The sequence below is a fragment of the Necator americanus genome, chromosome X (assembly GCF_031761385.1).
Source record: "Necator americanus strain Aroian chromosome X, whole genome shotgun sequence".
Taxonomy (NCBI): domain Eukaryota; kingdom Metazoa; phylum Nematoda; class Chromadorea; order Rhabditida; family Ancylostomatidae; genus Necator; species Necator americanus.
Genome location: NC_087376.1, coordinates 27,128,238 through 27,148,006, shown reverse-complemented (window position 1 = coordinate 27,148,006; position 19,769 = coordinate 27,128,238). Strand labels below are relative to the sequence as shown.

General features: G+C 34.4%; 3 protein-coding genes across 3 annotated transcripts; all 3 read left to right on the top strand.

The window, feature by feature from the left end:
• Positions 1-1,768: 1,768 nt before the first annotated feature.
• Positions 1,769-8,829, top strand: RB195_025666 (uncharacterized protein; the record flags this gene model as incomplete). The annotated part of the gene is made up of 11 exons (XM_064213904.1): positions 1,769-1,879; positions 2,596-2,764; positions 2,827-2,953; positions 3,047-3,130; positions 3,245-3,307; positions 3,378-3,474; positions 5,858-6,022; positions 7,114-7,307; positions 7,383-7,458; positions 8,519-8,659; positions 8,761-8,829. 11 exons carry the CDS (start codon positions 1,769-1,771, stop codon positions 8,827-8,829), a joined length of 1,296 nt encoding a protein of 431 aa, XP_064069785.1.
• Positions 8,830-11,339: 2,510 nt separating this feature from the next.
• On the top strand, positions 11,340-11,828 carry RB195_025665 (uncharacterized protein; the record flags this gene model as incomplete). Its single annotated transcript, XM_013450221.2, has 3 exons — positions 11,340-11,412; positions 11,557-11,658; positions 11,779-11,828. 3 exons carry the CDS (start codon positions 11,340-11,342, stop codon positions 11,826-11,828), a joined length of 225 nt encoding a protein of 74 aa, XP_013305675.1.
• Positions 11,829-15,992: 4,164 nt separating this feature from the next.
• Positions 15,993-18,624, top strand: RB195_025664 (uncharacterized protein; the record flags this gene model as incomplete). Its single annotated transcript, XM_064213903.1, has 3 exons — positions 15,993-16,056; positions 18,415-18,510; positions 18,569-18,624. The coding sequence occupies 3 exons, from the start codon at positions 15,993-15,995 to the stop codon at positions 18,622-18,624; spliced, it is 216 nt and encodes a 71-aa protein (XP_064069784.1).
• Positions 18,625-19,769: the final 1,145 nt, after the last annotated feature.

Genomic DNA, 19,769 nt, shown 5'->3' with positions numbered 1-19,769 from the left:
TAATTTAAAACTTCATCACGTATGAATGTTTAGTAAAATTATTATATTAATCCATAAATGTATTAAGCAGCAATAATCACAACAAACATAAATCATACGATTTAAAGATTGGTTTATGCATAGATAGAAATTGTAGCTAGAAATTTCATTCCCACTGCTTCTCCAAACCTCTAACCTCATGGAAATTTTTTTCTTTTTTTCTATAAATTTCTAACTATCGGTACCACCGAGTACCATTGCTTGCCCTCAGCAGCTCATACTCACAGAATGGAAGTTTCAGAACAGCTTATGATATTATTAGATTCCTCTCTTTGAGATTCATCCAGAAACTTAGCACAACGTTGAGACAGAAGCAAAATGAGTTAACTATTCGTCAAAACGTAATAATTGCAGCCTAACATTGCTTGGAGTTATGGTTGGAGGAGCATCCAGAGATTCACAATTTCATATTCCACCAAAAAGTCAAAAGATTGCTGAAGGGAACCTCATGAAATAGTTGAATTATTGTTTTACCTCATTTGTCTGATTTTGATTAGTGTATAAAATTATTCGGTTAGTCGTCCTTAGTTTGAACTTTATAGTTGTAATTGTACACAATAATATTAAATCTATTGAAGCGGTTTTCCTAGTTTATGGATAAGGCAGCGAATGTTCGGCAGAAATTAAAAACAACAAATAAATCCTTTTTTGTCAAAGCTGAAGAATCGATACTCTTGAACTTTTCAGAAACTTCCATATGTACTAATCCCAGATGTCTGTTACAGTATTCGTCATGTGCTGAAATCTTTTCTTATGCGTCATTTTCATGATGGCTCGAATGTCTTCAACATTCGAACATATGTGATGCCACTACCACTCAAAAGTTTCTTACTAAGAGGTTTAAGAGCATGTATTTGATCATTATTTTATTTTATTTTATAGAATTAACAAAATAGAAGAACTTCTAATATCTTTCGAGGAATTTGAAATTAAGGAATTCTTACCCATTCCAATATCTGTTTAATATTAATCAGCCGATTTAGATGTAAGCTGAAGTGATATCATTTTTTCCAAAATTTAATTTTTTTTTTCTTTGATCGATTTCAAAACAAAGTAGTTGCATATTTGGCAACGCACGTATTTTAAATTTCATAAAGATAAACATGCAATAAATGCCATAAAAAGAAAAAAGACATTTGCGATCTTTTTTTTTTATCCTGCGGCATTAAATGTTTGGTAGAGATAAGAATAGCCAGGTTCATATACGTCAGGTGCTTTAAATTTTCCAATTTAAGGGGAAAAATAAATTAATTTCCAGCAGCCCTATGTAGTAACATCAAGGATCAGGAGTGGCCGTTGTGCCACACGGATTAATCAGCGGTGATTGTTGCATTTGAGCGATCGCTTTTTTCTTTTCGTCCAGGAGGTGCATATTCTTTTTTTTTTGCGATGATTAGACACTTCTGATTGCATTTATGGTAAAATTCTGTTCTTTTCTCCTCTTGTCCTCTCCTCCTCTGCACATCCACATATTGGCTCAACACTTGTTTAATCAACCAATCAACCACACATTGATTCTGACTCCTTGTTTCTCCTTATGGATTTTTTTTTTCAAGAGAAAATTTCTACTAGTGCTGAATCTTACTAATGTGCAATTGAATGCATTCATCCGGGAAAACTCTTTTCATATATCCAATTGATAGAATCCTACAATTCATTTCGAGGTGCTCTCACTGAATAGTATTTATGCAACTTCATCTTTTCTCTTTTGTTATTCCAGAGCATTCACATGTTGGATTTATTTAATTTACTTGGATGGGGTGAATTCTGGAAAGGAGAGGATTTAGACATCTATCTTCGTGCTTCATCACGGCTTGTTTATATTGTGAACATATCACAGGTAGGTTTGTTTGTGGTGAGTAAAAACTTCCTGAATTGCTCGTTACGTGACTGCTGTTCATCACATTCGCTCATAAACCAACCGGAAAACGGATGGTCATAATAGCTCTTCCTGGTGGTTCTTTGCATAGCTTCACCAAAGCTTCTTTGCTTCACCAAAATCTAACCATCAAACCACATTTCTCAATAAATTTAAAAGATGCACCTGGAAGTAAACGGTTCTCTTCAAGATGGATCTGATTTTTGATGAATAAAATGCTATGACGAGATGATTAGCCATAAAATTTTTCATTTTGTGGTGAAAAACAGAAATGAAATAAAATTCCTTAATCTGGGAATTGTGGAGAATCCAAATTGTTTTTCATGCTAATATTCTGGATGGTAACCATTAAACATCAAGGTACCTACGTTCAGAATGAGAGAAATTTTCGTTACTCGATCTTATACTTTAGATCCAGGATTGAATAGTGGAACTATGTGTGCTTTAGTTCTACTAACATTTCCAAAATATTACAGATTGTTTCTGAAACACTTAGATAATACAAAACAGATTTAATTTTTCGTAGCTTACAACCACTACTTAGCTGTAGTTTTAGTTTGTTATTTTTATGTTCTACTTTGTTTTTTTTTTGTTTTTACGTTTCCAAAGATTACTGTAATGTTTCAAGTATCATTCTTCTTAGAGAACACGAAAAAAAAAGTCACCGAGAATTCCAGAGTCAACCTCCATGGCTGGCTCGACCATTATATGGACTTGCTGCGCCAGCAATTATTCTCGTCACATTGGTAACAAATTCTTTTATAGTAGTAGTACTTTCAAATAAGAATCTACGTACACCAACAAATCATATTTTGCTTTCCATGGCAATCACAGAGCTTATGACGGGTAATTTACTAGTTCTTTTTAAATTATTCATCTACTATCTCATAATTATCATTTTTCCGTAGGTCTTTCTTCTTGCCCTTGGTTTTTGTACTATTACACATTCGGCGGGTTATACGATGATCAAAAGTATGGTTTGTCGGATTTTTGGTGCAAAACACATCCATATTTTGCTGTACACCTTCCTACAATGTAAGTAGAGAATTTTTTCTTCTATATCTTCTTATTAATTTTCTTTAGTGCAGAGACTAAATAACCAGGAATATTCTGCTTTTTAACATTTAGATTTCACACTGCAGCTATATGGTTAACAGTATATTTAGCAATTCAACGATATATTTACGTATGTTTACCGTCGCTTGTTGTCAGGTTTGTTGCTTTTAGTTTACTCTCACAAGAAACCCAAAACATGGATATCATTTAAAGATTCCGGAACTTTTTTTTTTACTTTTTTGATTTAATTTCCTACACATGTTCCTTCAGATTTTGTACACCAAAGAAGACCAGACATATTATCATATACATATGCATTTGTGCTTTCGTCAGGTACGTACATATTTTTGAATTTTCGAAAATAAAATCGGATATTTGGTACATATTTGATTTTTTTTTTCAGCGAATTACCTATATTGCTCACTCAGTACAGCGTGAGTGTAAAGATATCAAATACAACACGAAGTTGTTTCCATAAAAATGTGGACATTATTGATAAGGTATGCAAACGTTTTTTTTCGAAGAAAATTTTAGAGAACACTTCTTTTTTGATTTAAACTCTTGTACTGAAAAAAGTTAACCGCTTCTAGAACTCATTAATTTGTCCGAGTTACCGATTCAGTACAACAGTCACGGTAATTTCCACTAGAAAACGAAAAGAAAGCACGTATTTACCTTTCCTTCCATTTTTGATGAAGAATTAAATTGATTACTATACATTGCGAGTACAGTAAGTAAATTTGCTAAGCATCAATGATGAGAACTGAAAGACAGCGTGAATGAATAAAAAAATTCTAGTCTCTAAAAAGCATGATTTTTAAAATATACATAAAGTTATAACATTAGTCACTATAATCATGCTATGGGACGGGTGTGGTGTAGCGGTTAGAGGTTCCGCTTCCTGCACGATTGATCGGAGGTTCGAATGCACCCTAGTGCTCACCAAGCCTTTCATCCCTTCGGGGTCGACAAATTGGTACCAGACTTGTCTGGGAGGATAAGAACACTGACCTAAACCTCAAACGATTCTGAGTTGAAGTGAACGCGGGGGCGCATCCCAAGCGGATTGATTAGCGCCAGAAACTTTATCCTTTATCCTTTAATTATGCTATATAATAACGGGCTTATTCTGTTGCGTGTGTGCATCTGCGTATGTGTGTGTCTCAGTCAAGAAATTCCAAAAAGAGAGGGAGAGACGGATACCATGGCGTCGGTTTGGTGCGCTGGAGCCTCAAAAATTGGGTGAGACGGGTCCTACAGCATCGAATTCGTGCCCCGGAGGCAGATAGCTGTAAAATTGAGTGATACAGGTCCCACTAGTTCGGAATGGTGCGCCAGTGCCAGAAAGCTGTAAAGAGGGGAGAGACGGGTTCCACTGCGTCGGATTGGTGAGCTCTAAGGCGGTAGAATTGGTTCCTGTGGTTCCTTCGCATATCTACTTCCCTGCATCTCTCCTGATGCTGCTAACATCCTTTCTTCAAAAAAAAGGAAACGCACGTGCGAACGGCTGATCAAATACAATGCACAGTAGCCAACAGTTTACGCGATTTGACGTAGAACTTTGTTTTTATCACTCCGGTAGTGATATTCACGTCATTTCATGTTCATTTCATGTTAGCTCATCATTCTTTGCTAATAGTTGAGAACGGAGGAAACTCATACTTTGAATAATGACTCCAAACTGTAGAGATTTGAGTGAAACATCGATGTAAAATCATGTTTGATTGTTCTCCAAATTTAGAACTGACGCGCTTAGGGAAAAACCATAAAATCTTACATCTATGCTTAAATTTCCGGGTTAAAAAAATTGAAAAGAGCTTTGCTAGAAAAAAGCAATTCTAATTCTACAAAAAAATTGTCGCTACTGTTATTTCTTATTGATCGGTGAAAGCAAGCGAAGCGAACGCCAAAAAAAGTCTGAAGCCCGGCTTTAGCTGAACGTTCAGACTAGTATTTTGTATAATTTTATAATTGTACGCGGATTTTACTTCTGTTATAATAGCAGCACGTAAAACTATATCCATCTTACTCTCTAGTTCTTTTCATTCGAATTACTAAACCTTGGAATGTGTTGCTTCATTGTTAATTGCTTTAAAAAATTGCTTCAATGTATAATTTCTGTGCTGCCCGAAGTAAGCTCTCCAGGAAAAAAAAACAAGGGCGACAAAAAATCTTCTTAATAACTACATCTGAGAAAACCGAACTTGTTTAACTATTAGAACAATATTTGAATACATACACAAAATTTGGTAATATTATGGATCGCATTCAATGTATATTTATATCATAAGCTGCATATAAGAGGGAAAAGTCCGCTAGATACTGTAGACGAGTTAAGAAATCTTTCTTGTTACTATCTAAGGGCTTTGGTATTTTGCATAATATGATTTCTTTTGAATAACAGTTTTTGCGTAGATATTGTGAGTATTTCTAAAGGTTACTCCTCAATCTCCTTGCTCCCCTCTCACAATACTTGCAGACGAGAACTTTAACTGAATAATCCATAAAAAGTTTCATGGAAAATGCGTAATGAATAATTGACGCATTACTGTCTTCAATGTGAAGATAGCGCAGGCACTTTTCATTTTTAGTATACAAGGAGTTTTTTTTCTGAGCTTTTTTTTTCCCAAACTTAGGGAATTTTGTTTGGAACGATTAACTTTTCTGAACTACCTGCTAAACACGGGGAATTTTCTTTTTGGCCATAAGTTGAATTTTGTAAAAGAAAAGTCTTCTGAGCACTTTTTCATGTACACAGTGCATGTGGTAAGTGCAAAAATATTTCATTTCATGGAAAGTTCTGGAAGAATGCGAAGCATGAGTTGTTTAATAAAGTAATATTTAATGCGCATTTTTTTTTTCTGAATTTTTCCGCTGTTTTAGGTGGTAGGCGTTGACTCATGGAAAGCGATGTTGTTGTGCCTTCGTGCTGTTTTTGTTCATATACTGCCATGTGCTCTTCTCATCATCTTCACCGCATGTCTTTTCAAAACTGTCAATGAAGCGGATCGTAAACGTAGTGTTCATCAAATTCTTTGCCGAAAAGCGGTAAGTTCTTTGTTCAGCTATTTTTTTTTCCAAGTTTTTCGGTGCATATTTCTCCGTTCTCTGGATTGAACACCATAAAATTCCATACATTTATCGAATAGTCATGTATAGCATTGAAGAAGTTAAAGGATCTGTTTTTAGGATGTCTAAGTGGAGCGCGTTAGGGAATATATTTTTGACACCTACTTCGTTTGTTAGTTGGCCTCATTAGTGCCGCTATTTTTTCCCCATACATATATCCAGGAAAACTACTATATCACGTTATAGTACTAGGGACAGAACGGAGATCAAAAATAAATTCCCTTATGCTTTGAAGGGCTAGTCTTGTTGGTTAAAATTCAGGCGAAATTCTAGTGAGCTCTGTTTTACCATGTTTTTTGTTTTATGCAGGTGTTTTCAATAAGTAAATAAATAAATTCAAGGATTAATCACTGAATTTATTAGTTTATTGACGTTGAATTTTACACTTACTCTTTTTTCCAATAAAGACTTTTTCTTCTATATTTCAGGAATCATTTCTAAGTCGAGGAATCTAAAGAGAAATCCACAATTGATTTACATATAGAAATTGTTGAATTCAATTATTTTATATAATTTTCCCTACTTCGCTTTTCTTTTTTCTTATTCTTCCTTTTTACAACTGTATCTAACATAACGGAAACGAAGACGGCCCTGACGGATTTGAAATCAAAAGAAGACAAGAACAGAAATTCTTGCAGGCAATTTTTTTTCTTTGCCTATTCCTTGATCCACCTCCATCTGTGTTTTATAGCATACGCAGACTAACAGTGAAGAAAAGTAGTTAAACGTAGTAGAAGTAGTGAATTGTGGTTTTAATCACATTTGGATTTCCTCTCTGCCCAAAACCGAACACAACTGCTAACTGCTTGAACAGATCCTAGAAATTCCAGAAAGAAAAGACTCAAGACTTCTTTGTGCTGATGCATTTGTCTTCCATAAAATGAGCATTTTATAAAAATGTTGTTCTTTTTTTGATTACACTGACAAAATTGAGATAAAATGAAACTAAAAAATAAGTTGTAATAAATAAAATGTAATGAATAAAAATAATTAATTTTTCTTTTTTTCAGCAAACAACTTCTGGATGCTTATCATCGAATCGTCTTATGCACGCTACAACACGAATGTTATTGGTCGTTATCGCAATTTTTCTCCTTATTGAAATTCCTGTAGCGTTAATATTTATTATGCATTTACTAGTAGTATTTTATCGACTACTTGATATGAACGACTACAAAACTGTTAACAATCTTTTGATTATAAGGTGAAAAAGAAACGTTTCTTTAATTTTTTTCTGCAACGAATTGCTTTCTTCAATTTCACATTATCGCATTTTTAGGAACTTCCTCATAATATTGACGTATCCGCTCAATTTTGCTATTTATTTCGGGATGAGTTCATCCTTTAAGTTGCAGGTTTGTCTCACAAACATTTCATTATAATCTTTCTCTTTCAAAACATTCTCGTAATTTTCCCTTTCCAACCATAGTAGGTGTATTAATTTTATGAAATTACATGTTCATCACGAATTCGTCTAACGACCTCGCTAATTTTTCTGAAAACCCACTTCAGTTGCCCTAATAAAAGGTAGTAATATGCAGCACATTTTTAGGCCTCGAAGAAAGATGCGCAGTTAAGATTAAAGGGAACATTTGTGAGAAATTTCTGATTTAAGGTTCTTTCCAATAGTATTTTGTTGAGGTTTAGGAGATAATTTGCAGGTCCAACAAAGATAATGCGGAACATTTTCTATAAATCCAAAAAATACATGCATCAAGAGGACTCAAGCTGATCAATTTACATAAAAAAGACTCTTTAGACAAAGTCGTGTGACAAAGTGCAAAGCGAGTTCTCGACAGCGATTGTAAAAAGTTGTTTCGTCGGCTTAACTGATCAGTTTGGGTGTTCTAGATCCATTTGATCTGTGGATATATATGACGTGGTTATACTATAATAGATTGCAATCTACGTCTCGAACACCATTACAAACTGTAAAGAAACCAAGTTCAAAAAGTCCTTTAAAGGCATCACCTCACGATTCCGTCCATTTCTTCCTAATTGCCGTAAGAAACTATCCGGAAGATGCGGCGCGTGCACAAGGCTGGCGCGCTCCAATCGAACTCGTTGTAGAAATTAGCGCGCCGGAACCCTCAAAGGTATCTTCTGGGCCGTTTTTTACTGCAATTAGGAAGAAATGGACGGCATCACCCTCCTCTCCATAATCTACGATCCCGTATACGAATACTCCACCAGAAATCCGTACCACCTCAGATTCGTGGGGTGATGCCTTTAGACGGCACCTTTAATGGCTTTTTTTTTCTAGAAATGATATCCCAAGCGAAGGGAAGATGGTAGGTCTCAAGCGATGTGCGTTCCATTACCTATATTTCCGAGATGATTTTTTGTTTCAACAATAAATAAGAGCAGAATTAGTTTCGGAATCGTACATCAGAAAAAAATTCTTCTCTTTTTCAGTTTCGTCAACTGTTTTCACGACAAGCACTTTATATTACATCGCCAGCCGATGGTGCTGGATGGCGTCCTCGATTCTCTGTACAATTGATCGATATTCATAAATTACGCAGGCCGAGTCGATTAATGCGTAAAATGACTCAGGTGACCTCTCAACAGTATCATTGGCAAAGAAACCGCTGCTACAATAATCGAAATTTCTGGAAATTGTGTTGAAATCGTAATCAAATGTGTGAGTGTTTCAGAATTATGGTCAAAAACGAATGTCTGCAACTGCACTTGATGCCGCTGCAATGACGGACGAATATCTGTGAAGAAGGATTTATTGCCCTTGTTTCATCCAGAAACAATGATCTCACTGTGTTACGGTGTATATTAATAATATTACCTCGACCTAACTAAAAGTATTTTATTTTGCGGTTTACAATAAAATTACTTGCTTTGATATTCGTAATTGTAGTAGTATCTGAATCATATTTTTATGAATTCAAATAGGAAATCACATTTCAATTAACCGTGTTAACAAAATAAGGGAATTGTTCTCTGTTTTTGAGTTTTTGAACTCAAGGAGCAACTTACATACGTGATAAGGTAAAATTCCTTGTTTCACGTTTCCTTGTTGCATCGAAATCCGTCTATAGCGTAGGGATCAAGGATTCTCGATGCTTACAGAAATCCGAACATCTTCAGCTTTCATATTCGACTTCCGAAAGAGTTATCCGTGAAGAATCTGGAGGATGATTTCAGAGATGCACCTTAGTAGTAGATACATACGATATCCTGGAACTGATTTCAAAACTATGTATCTGTGGGGGTATTTCCACGTCTAGGTACTGATTCATGCATAAATCCAATTAAACCAGATAGAGGTTTCCCTAGAAATTGAGTTCCAGTAAAGTTCTATCCACAGTACGAAGTAGAAGATTTGCACAATCACATGAAAAATGTCGTTTTTTTCCCAATTGTATAGAATAAGGCGTGAGGTAGAATTTTGGAAAGATTCCCTAAAGGTCTACATAAAACATGGAAGAAGGTTGCAGTAAATAAAAGAAATCCCATCTCGGAATGAAAGGAAAAAGTGTACATTAAACTGTAGGGGAAATATACACAAATAATTCGAAAAAAATACTCCATGTCATCTTATCCATAAATTTTGATGAGATTATCAGGCAATGATAAACACAAGGAAAGAGGAGTTTTGCACATATTCATCATATCACGTGTGGAAAATTCTTAAAAATCTGTAGCTCATAGTTTTTATTTTGATTGCAAAGGTATCCTCTTCTACTGTCTTCTAAATACGGAAAGAAGTTACCCGAACGTCATAGTAAGACAATTTCGTACACTTTCTCAAGGATTTCGTTGACTTCAGTTGTTCAGGATTTTCATCGCTTCAGGTGATCTGGAAATTCTAGGACTAAGGTCAGAATTTAAGACGACATGGGAAAGACAGTTAAGATAAGAACACGTATATATTTGTTCTGTATCAAGTTGAAATTGTAAAAATACAAAAATGGTAAAAATAGACGTTGCTAGTTTTGTGACGACTTATGTTGATATGAACTATGTATGTAGCTTGGCCTTGTAGTCTCGTATCAAAGTTTATTTTTCGATCCTGGATTTAATAGGTCTTGAATGAATTTTTTTTTTGGCGCTCCGTGAACGCTCAAGTCTAGTCTTCTGAATTACAGAAATTGACAGATGCAGTTCGTCTGGAATGTAAGAATATTGGCCATGTTGGTCTACTTCATTTCAATCCCCGACCTGGCAAAGTTTATTCGTCAGAAAATTGCCGAGCTTGCTAAGGATGTTCTACCACCAACCTGCGTTCACTCCTGACTTGGCTCTGACAGACTGCCAGTTGTTTTTGGCACTGAAGCTGAGTCTCCAAGAGGAAGCGTGAGCTGAAAGTGAGATTCCGCGCTTCTTCGACTCTCAGCCGCCAGAGTTCTGGACTTCTGGAATTGATAGTCTAGTGAAGCGTTGGACATATGTACATATGTAGAGGATCATGATGGACATTATTTTGTTGGTATCTATGACCGATAAAGTTTTAATTGTTCAAAAAAAGTTTAAAATTTCGTAAATGATTCTCGGAACAACCTAAAAAGTGGGGAAGTAACTGAGCACTAAAGAAACTTGTTATTTTCTCGCAACAAAAGGAACTCAAAATAAAGATTTAAGTCACGTTTCTAGCTGTCTACTCATCTAATAATTTTCTTCTTTTTTTCTTCTTACAATTAATTTCGAGTTATGCTATATCCCTTCTCATTCCTATGAGAGCAGAAATTCATCTTTCAAAAAATAAAAGAAATAAAATAAGATGATGGAATATCAATTCACGTTACCAGAATACCAAACGTGTATAAGGAAGTTGTTCTGTGCATTGTATTCGGAAGTTTCACTTTCATATTAATTATTAATCAATGAGTAGGAATAAAATTTTGTATGTTATGAAAAGGAAGTAACCACTGGGCTTATCGTTCTCTTCATCTTTAATCCACGAATGGAAATATTAAACCTTATTCGAGTTAAAACATTCCTTATTTGCGTTATAAATATTCAAAAATTTTGTGTTGTTTTTATTTTATTCAAGACTTTAATCCCGATATTAAAATTTTCAAATTCGCCTGTATATAAGGAAGGGAAACTTCGCAGAAACGAATGGATTCGGTTACTTCATTATTACAATGTTTTGGTTCTGGTACATTTGAAATTTCCTACAGGATGATACCGTAACCTCTGTATCGTTTTTTAGTTCCAATCAGTATCTTCATGATTTTCCTCTCTTTCTCATATGTAATTCACTTTCTTCTCGTTCAGAATGCAATCGCCAACAATGCTTCCATTGATTTTAGTCATGCTATCGTTTGTGTTGGAAGGATCAGCCTTTGGCCGTAAGCTTAAAATTAGAACTTCTTTAAAATTGCCCTCCAAAAAAAATCAGTTTAAGGAGCCAAGCAACCAGTTTTTGTGGCACCGTAGTCTTGAACAGTCGTTGAATTAAAGTAATTACAACTTTCCAAAACGAAATTTTTAAGTTGATATCGATCTCGAAATTGGCATAGGCGAAGAAGAATCAACAACGTCGCTCGGAGAAACACGTCCACATACAACTAGGCCTCGTCCAACACGAAAACATGGTATTATATCTTATCAAATAATTTTAAATAGTGATTTTTAAGAACACATTGTATACGCAATCTATAGAATGTTGGGACATTTCTGTAGTAAATTCGCATTTGTTAATAATCCTTTTTTAGTAACGACCACCACTACCGAAGACGGAGAAATTGATACAACCACGCCTTAGTGAAGTTTTCGCGTCTCACATACCATGCCATGAAATTTCTGGTGAGCTTTAGCAAATTTACATGTTCTAGTTAGTGATATAAAGAAGTAGATAAATATAATAAAAAAATACGAAAGTTATATAAATAAAAAGATAAAACTTGAAATGAAAAAAATTGCTTTTACTTTATTAAAACTCAGTCGCTGTAGGTATGTAAAAGGCGTAATTAATTTTTTCCGTAAGAAAAACATACACTTTTACCAAACCGTATACAATCACAAATTATATTAAAGTGGCAAAAAATCTGAAATTTAGACGAAATTCATTTTTTTTTCTTTGCTGGACCTGGCAAGTTTAAGAAAATGAAACAGGTCTTAAATAGAGAGCTTTAATTTTGAGTGTGACGCTCTTTCCTAGTTCTAATTTCTAATCATGGTGTCGGTTTTGATTGCAGATCACAACTAAAAATTATTGGATTCTTCTAATAATTATTGATGTAGGTACATATTTTCATGAATTTACGAAAACAATGACCTTACTGCAGAAAATCCCGTTGGGATTTATTTGGTGAAATAACCATAATGAAGTTATGAGTTTACATCAATGATTTATATGACGTTCATATTTCAATAAAATAATCAATAGCACCGGTGTTACGGATTATACATATTTATACGTCTAAACATGGAGTTTCCGACATCGTCCATATCGTCCCCCTACAGATGTGGAATGAAAATGACAATTCTTGTAAAGAAAAAATTTTAAAAAATCAATTAAGTCGAAACGATTAACCGACTTATGACCTATCTGAAAAAGTCTCATCATCGTTTTTAATTACAGATTCTGGATGCCTCTCAACTGGTACCTGAACTCAAACAGTGACATATAACTTTTCTTCTCTAGTGCAAAGACAAGAAATTATAAATTTTACTTAAATATTGAATTATTTCAGTCAACTCTGTCAAGTATTTTTACATAAAAGGATTTCTGTGTACATGGTGAACGATAGAGTATGTATGTTAATTAACGTTCTGTATTAATCACGTATTATTAACGATGATAAGATATTTCTACAGTATTTTTGAATTCAATAAAATATAGGACTTGTTCTTGTTAGTGAAATTCTTTTCTGGATAACTCCGAATTGACGTGTTCACAGCGGAGTAAAGATTTTTTTTATAATTGAAAGGTTTTCCAAGCAGGGGGAACGCGGTTTAAGTTTACTTACAAAAATGTTTGGATGCTGTTTTCGACATTCATTCAAGATGATTTTCAAGGACCTTTATTTAAATATATTGATAATTTCAGTTTTTAAGTTCTACCGTATAGTCTGACTATATCTCCATGCGCGTTACCGTAGCCGGTCTTCGATTGACACAAGGGAGAGGAAAGATGAAGTATGTATCAAGCAGGCGACAAACATGCGTTGCGATAAACGCAATGTGTGGCTGCCGTCGGGATGAATAAATTCGGCATCGATTCTATGCCTTCTCGCCCATTGTGTTGTAAAAAAAATCTTTAGAATTCTCCTAGATTGCATAATTTAGTAAAATATTGCAGAACATGTGTCGTAAAGTCTTGCAATAGCCGTGAAAAAACCAGAGGCAATCATGGAAATAAGAATCCTGCGCCATCCTTTCTTCTGAGGAAGAAAAATCTGTGCAATTAAATTCGAGGAATCCACTTTTCTTTCAATCTCATCCCAGTTCCCACATCCTTGCTCGACGTTACTTATTGCCTTTGCGTGTGTACGACGATCAATGAAGTCCTAACAATTGGCTTTTTTTCTAATAGGAATATCATAGTTTAGTGGTTCAAGATCCTTGAATAAATACAAATTTCCGGATGAAATTGAATACCAAGGGAAAATGTTATTGATCTAGACTTTGCAGAATTGGTTAGTGTTCTAAAATCCCTTTACTTAAATATTGTTATATTGCGATGAATAGTGAATAAATAAAGATAAATTTCTCCGCTTTACAGTTTCCATGAACTGGCTTTGCTTTCTATAAAATAAGACCCATGGAATACATTGAGCATTCCTAATCCAATTTGATATATGATAAATGCAGCGTTAAATCGTCAGTGAACAGAAAAATAAGTTCTTTATATTTACCACTACATCGCTATGAAAGCACTCGAGGATATCGGTTATTCTCACGGATAATAAGCGCAAATTTCATTTCTATTTCCTTGAGTAGTAAATACAATACCGCTACTAACTTGTGTCCCAAAATCCGTCGCAAACCGTCCAAGTTGTCGGAATTCTTGGAAATGGTCAAAATTAAATTTTGAAAGTACCATTCGAAAGTAAATGAGCTTCAAATATGCTTCGAGAATTTACTTTTGACAAATGTGGGGCCTGAAAACGGGCAAAGTTTCCTCAAGCCCCGTTAATTACTTTCACACCTCCGCAATCCTTCCATTGGCATATCCTGCGGATACATCTCCATGGAAGGAAGGGGTGTTCATAGGATTTCCGCTTATTTCTCGAAATTGGACAAAATGTTTATTACATTCGTAATCAGGAGGTTATTTATTTTGGTACCCCACATCATGTGTAGGTCACTATTTGGAGGGAACTATCACAAAGAACATCATTATTTCAAGTTCATATTCTTTTAAATCGTTTCGTCTTCCAAAAATAAATATTCTCACTGGCACTATCTTTTTTTGCTTTTTCCAAACATTTTCCATAAATACCTTTTTATGGATTTTCCAGGTTAAAATTCACCCGTAATGAGTCATTTTCTCACTGCACATGCATGTATTCCATGTATTTTCCATGCTAAATTTTTAACTTATTCGAACTCCATTCCACGTATGTATTCTTATCCTACTATCTCTAATTATTTATGGGATTTATTGTTTTTGATTCGAAACTGCTAAATTTTTGCTTACTACTACGAAATAAATACTTCGAGGTCATATGGTTCCCAATGGTAGCAGTAGAAGTAGAAGAGTAGTAGCTAACGTTCCCTTTTTTGAATCTCTCTGACACGTTTTCTTCAACTTTCCGTAATTCTGGGGTTTTTAAATTAGGAAATGGATAAGTGAATTATTTATACAAATATTCAGTTGTCGGATAAGCAAATCTGCAGATTTAGATTTATTGTTGTTTATTTGAACGCTGTTTTTTTTTGAAATGAAGTCTGCTATACAACTTTACTCTGCCTGGTAGAATAGCAATAACCATTTAAAGTGAGGGAACCGTTAAATTCCTACAACTACGAGTATTTCAAATCTCGTTTCGTCTTCTGGCGTTTTCTTTTATGATATACATAATTTTTACTGTTTTACGCTTCGATCGAATTGGGGCCATTCTTAATTTTCATATCTCTATTACAAATACCATTAATTCAATTGTAAGCGCCAAACTTAAAATTAAAGTAATAAAATTAAATTTAAATCGTCGTGAAAGTCACAGAAAATTTCTGTTAGCTAAAAATTATCATTCTGTTATATATCAAAATGAGGTTCATATGTATAAGATAGAAAATGGAAAGAGTTAACTAGAATTTTTCCGACGACGATATCTTCCCAAAACGTTTTTGATGAGAATGTTTTAGGAAATGAACAACTAAACGTCATCAATGATGTTCTTACAAGATTTCCCAGGAGATTAAAATTCCAGACAATTTAGTATTTTCACATATGTGAAACATTTGCCAATCTCTGAATGACATTAAGCATTTGCTCCTTTCGCTTATTACAAAAATTATCCTCACTGTCTTATTAAAACAGTGTCGTATATACATAGTTTTTACAGTAATCAGTGGCGAGCACCTAACTCTAGGAATAAATGAATCGATGGTAGTCGAAAGAACAAAAAAAATCAATATTTTGTATTTGGTGACCTTATACTTTCACGAAATTCGCTTTCTTCAATCCCATTTATCTCATCCAAACGCGTGATATTTTAGTTGAAATGTGGGAAAAAAAGAGAATTAAACGATGAAAAAAGTCATCCCATAATTAATATAACATTAGTTGTTTAATTAATAATTGTTATGAAATTGTATCACGCAATTTTTAAACTTTACATACATTTGTGAAAAGTTCATAACTTCTTCATGCTTCTTTCGGAGAGGTACTTTTTGTTTCCAATATTTTTCTCGTGTTCTGAAGTAAAAATACTTTTTTTCCATAAATGACAGATATTGTTTAGAGATTAATCGAATTTAGATGTATCAACTAGTAATGATATGGCTACTAGTGATGACGATACCAACTCGAAATGCTCTTAATCGTAAGTACTTTTTAAATGAGTTTTTTTTTTTTTAATTTGAATTTCTAAAGTAGATTCAAGTGATTTAACATTAATTGGATATCTGTAATAGAGATAAGTAACAATTTTTAACATTTCCTTTATTTTTAAGAGTTGCAGGAATCTCCAAGTCCTCTTTTCTTGAAACAGCGGTATTTGGAAGTGTATTTATGTTTTCTTGTTATGCCTTCAAGTAACGACCTACGCTCAATGTCAGCGGAGACTTATTAAATAAGGCCAATAATAAGTTGTGTAGGGGGACCAACAGACCGTATTTCTTGGTTTCCAAATAGAAATGTGAGTCAACTACTACCAAAAGTGTCTTCTCATCTATCAAGCAGTTCACAATTCCTTGAACGTCTTAAAAATGCCATATTCGAAAAAAATTGTGTCATGGAGTCATTTGGGTGCGTGTAAAGAGGGTCCCGGCGGAATTTCCAGCATGCTCCGGTCATTAAAAATTTTCGTTAAAACGGAACATTCCAGCTCTCAAAAGTAATGAGAATTAACGTTATCCTGTAACTCGCAAGCTTTTTTTGTAGCCTAACTTATTTCTGGACAGAGGAACCTTCTGTTCTGACTTCCGGGAACTTACAGTAAGAAAAAGAGTTCAAATTTGGTAAGATTTCTAGAGTTTCTGAAGGTGATATGTGTGAATGAATGTGAAGACAAACTCACTGCCTTTTTTTATTGGAACACCATACAAAATCCCATGTACTCCTATCTAACGCATTTATTTTTTGAGTTATTCGGTCATTTCGACAGCTCACACCACTCTTTACATATTTCCTTGTAACTTCGCAGTTTTCTGCGTCTCTGTGGTAGGATGGACATCTATGGCGGTTGTCTGCATCTTAATGAACGACTGGAGCGTGACCTCGTCGAGATATGTTCGCGTATCCGCTGGCATATCCACTGGGCACGTTATGTCTCGGAGGCATTGGTGGAGAATCCGCAGGGACCCTCTTTACCGTTCCTCGAGTCATTTGACATGACGTCTTTGTACACAAAAGTTCAAAACAAACAGGCGTTACAAGTATCATCTAGAATAGAAATGCTAGGTAGACACGGCCGTAGTATAGAAATTTTTGGTCTAAGCAAGCAACACATAATGATCCTGATCAGCGAATGCCTCTAGTGCAATATCCTTAAATGATCAGAAAAATACCTCTCAAATAAGAGGACATGCTATGGGCCAAAGGCTTGCTCCAGTTCTTGCCGTTTGCTTTATGAGCAGAATAGAACAACCAGTGATGGAACTTCTTCCACAGATGTACTGCCGTTATATCGATGATTGCTTCATTATAACATCAATGCAATCCGCAATGGACGAATGCTTTAGAATTTTGAATGAACGATCACAGTGCATAAAACTCACTTGAGAACAACCAAAAGATGGTTGGCTGCCTTATTTGAATGCTCAAATAAAACTACACAATGGCATTGCAAGTGCGAAATGGTATCGCAAGGAAAGCTGGAAAAAAACCTCGAAAAAAAAAACTAGAAATTCCAGTATGGACATCACCAGAAGGCAAGCTCAATTGAAAGAAAAACAACACACAATAGAAGGTATCAAAGACATGGTATCAAAGACCTCGAACCATTTTCAAGACTGAAAAAGACGAGTTTGTCGAAACGTCAAGCCAAAAAAAAAGTTTCACCTAAACGTCGTTGGCATAACAAGAAAACATAAATACAGTTGCAAGAATGTTCTGTGTTGTCAACTGTTCATGATCACTCAGTATTTCTGCGTTCAGTGAACTGAACGGGTAAACTTTTCCAACGTTTAAAACTGCCGTCCTCTCAGTTAAAAGTAGGCTAAGATGGTGTTATTCCAGAAATCGGGGACATTCTGGAAAATTATAACATTGCCATTCATATTAATCATGTTACTCTTATTCATATTCTTCTTCTTATTGTTTTTATAATGTCGCTATTATCATTGTTCTGCCACCACTTCATACAGTACTTCTAAAAAATCTTTGAAAACCCCATTTTTCGAGAACAGTTGAATTCTTGTGTGAAGTTTCTTAACTTAAACACACTACTAAACTGTTGAAAATATGAAACTAATAGAGAAAAACTTGACAACGAAAGTAAAATCAACAATTAAAAATCATCTATATATAATAATATGATTCATAATGTTTGTTGCAAATAATATTGATATAAAAATACAACATACAATAACTTGGACGAAATTATGTATAGTGAGCTTTGTTCTTATTTGTTTCTGTTTTATGGCAAAGCGATGGGTGCTTTCGAATAAATAAATAAATAAATAAGTAAATGACAAATAAATGATATTGCAGTAATATGTATATAGTATTCATGCTTTAGAAGGTGATTCAATTTCGGCTCCTACTACCGAAAAACCGATGACCGCTACTTACAATATTTTAGCCATCGACGGTCTCAGGTTTCCTCCGATGAGTTGTGAGTGATTTTTGAACATTTTTTGTCCACAAAATTAGATAAAAAATACGTGTTCCAGTATTTGCTGGTCTCTTCCTTCCAAGGATTGGCGAAAATGAAACAGGTTCCATATGAACGCATTAGAACGAAGCAATGTTAATATTGGTTCTCTACGTATTCCTAAAGAAGAATACGAAGACTCACGAATAGATCCCATAACAATCCGTGAATGTGAATCCTGCATCAACATTGAAAAATAAAGTTTTTTCTTAGAATACTTCTGAATTCCTAGATTAAAACGGATATCAGTTACGCTGAACAAGTTAAAATATCTATGCGATGGAGGAGAAATAATTTGAAAATGAAACATAATGTTTAAAAAATTAAAAATTATGCTGGAACATAGAATAAGGTATTTACTGGAGAGAAATCGCTATAGAACAGTTAATAATCCAAACTTTCGAACAACGTAATACTAGCCAAAGCAAGGAAAAAAGATAGAATTTGAATTTCGAAAATCCAAAAAAAAAATCCAAAAAAAAAATTGTTTCTTGTAATTTATAAACAAAGCCGAGAAAATCAGGATTCCTCTCCTCTTCATTCAGATGATGACCTGCAGATTATGAGTTTTTCGTGCAGTATCCATAGATGGCGATGATGTTCCTGAATCTGTTAGTTAATCAAATGTTCAACTAGTGGTCATACCGCGTAACGATGTCGTAGTTGGAGGTTCATATATGTTACAGTATGCCAATGTGTTAGCTTAGACATAATATCCAGGAACTATTCTTCAGATCTCATGTTGCTAAGTTTTTTGTGATAGATAATGTCAACATGATTACGTGATCCTATACAGAAGGCTACAGTAATAACGAATATCGAAGGCAATTACTTATAGAACAGTTTTAAAATATAAGCTGGAGATATAAGAACTATAGAAAGTATTTTTTGAATACGAAAGTTAGAATTTCTTATGGTAACCTGGTTAGATTTTGCAATACAAACATAAAGAAGAGTCAGAATTCCTGCAAATTTCGCCAAAAGAAAGTGTTCAAGGGGGAAAATTTACAAATATTATCAGCATATAATCATCAGTATATATAGTACATGAAAGATAAGAAAATTAAGAGCAAGTTTAACCATCGTCAGACATGTAATTACTTTGACCTCTTATTGTTTATGTGAGCTGAGAATCCATAGAAATTTTGGGCCACTCATTCAGAAGATGAAAATTTTGAAAATATTCCCGAATTCCATGTTTACCTTAAAAAGCAGAAGAC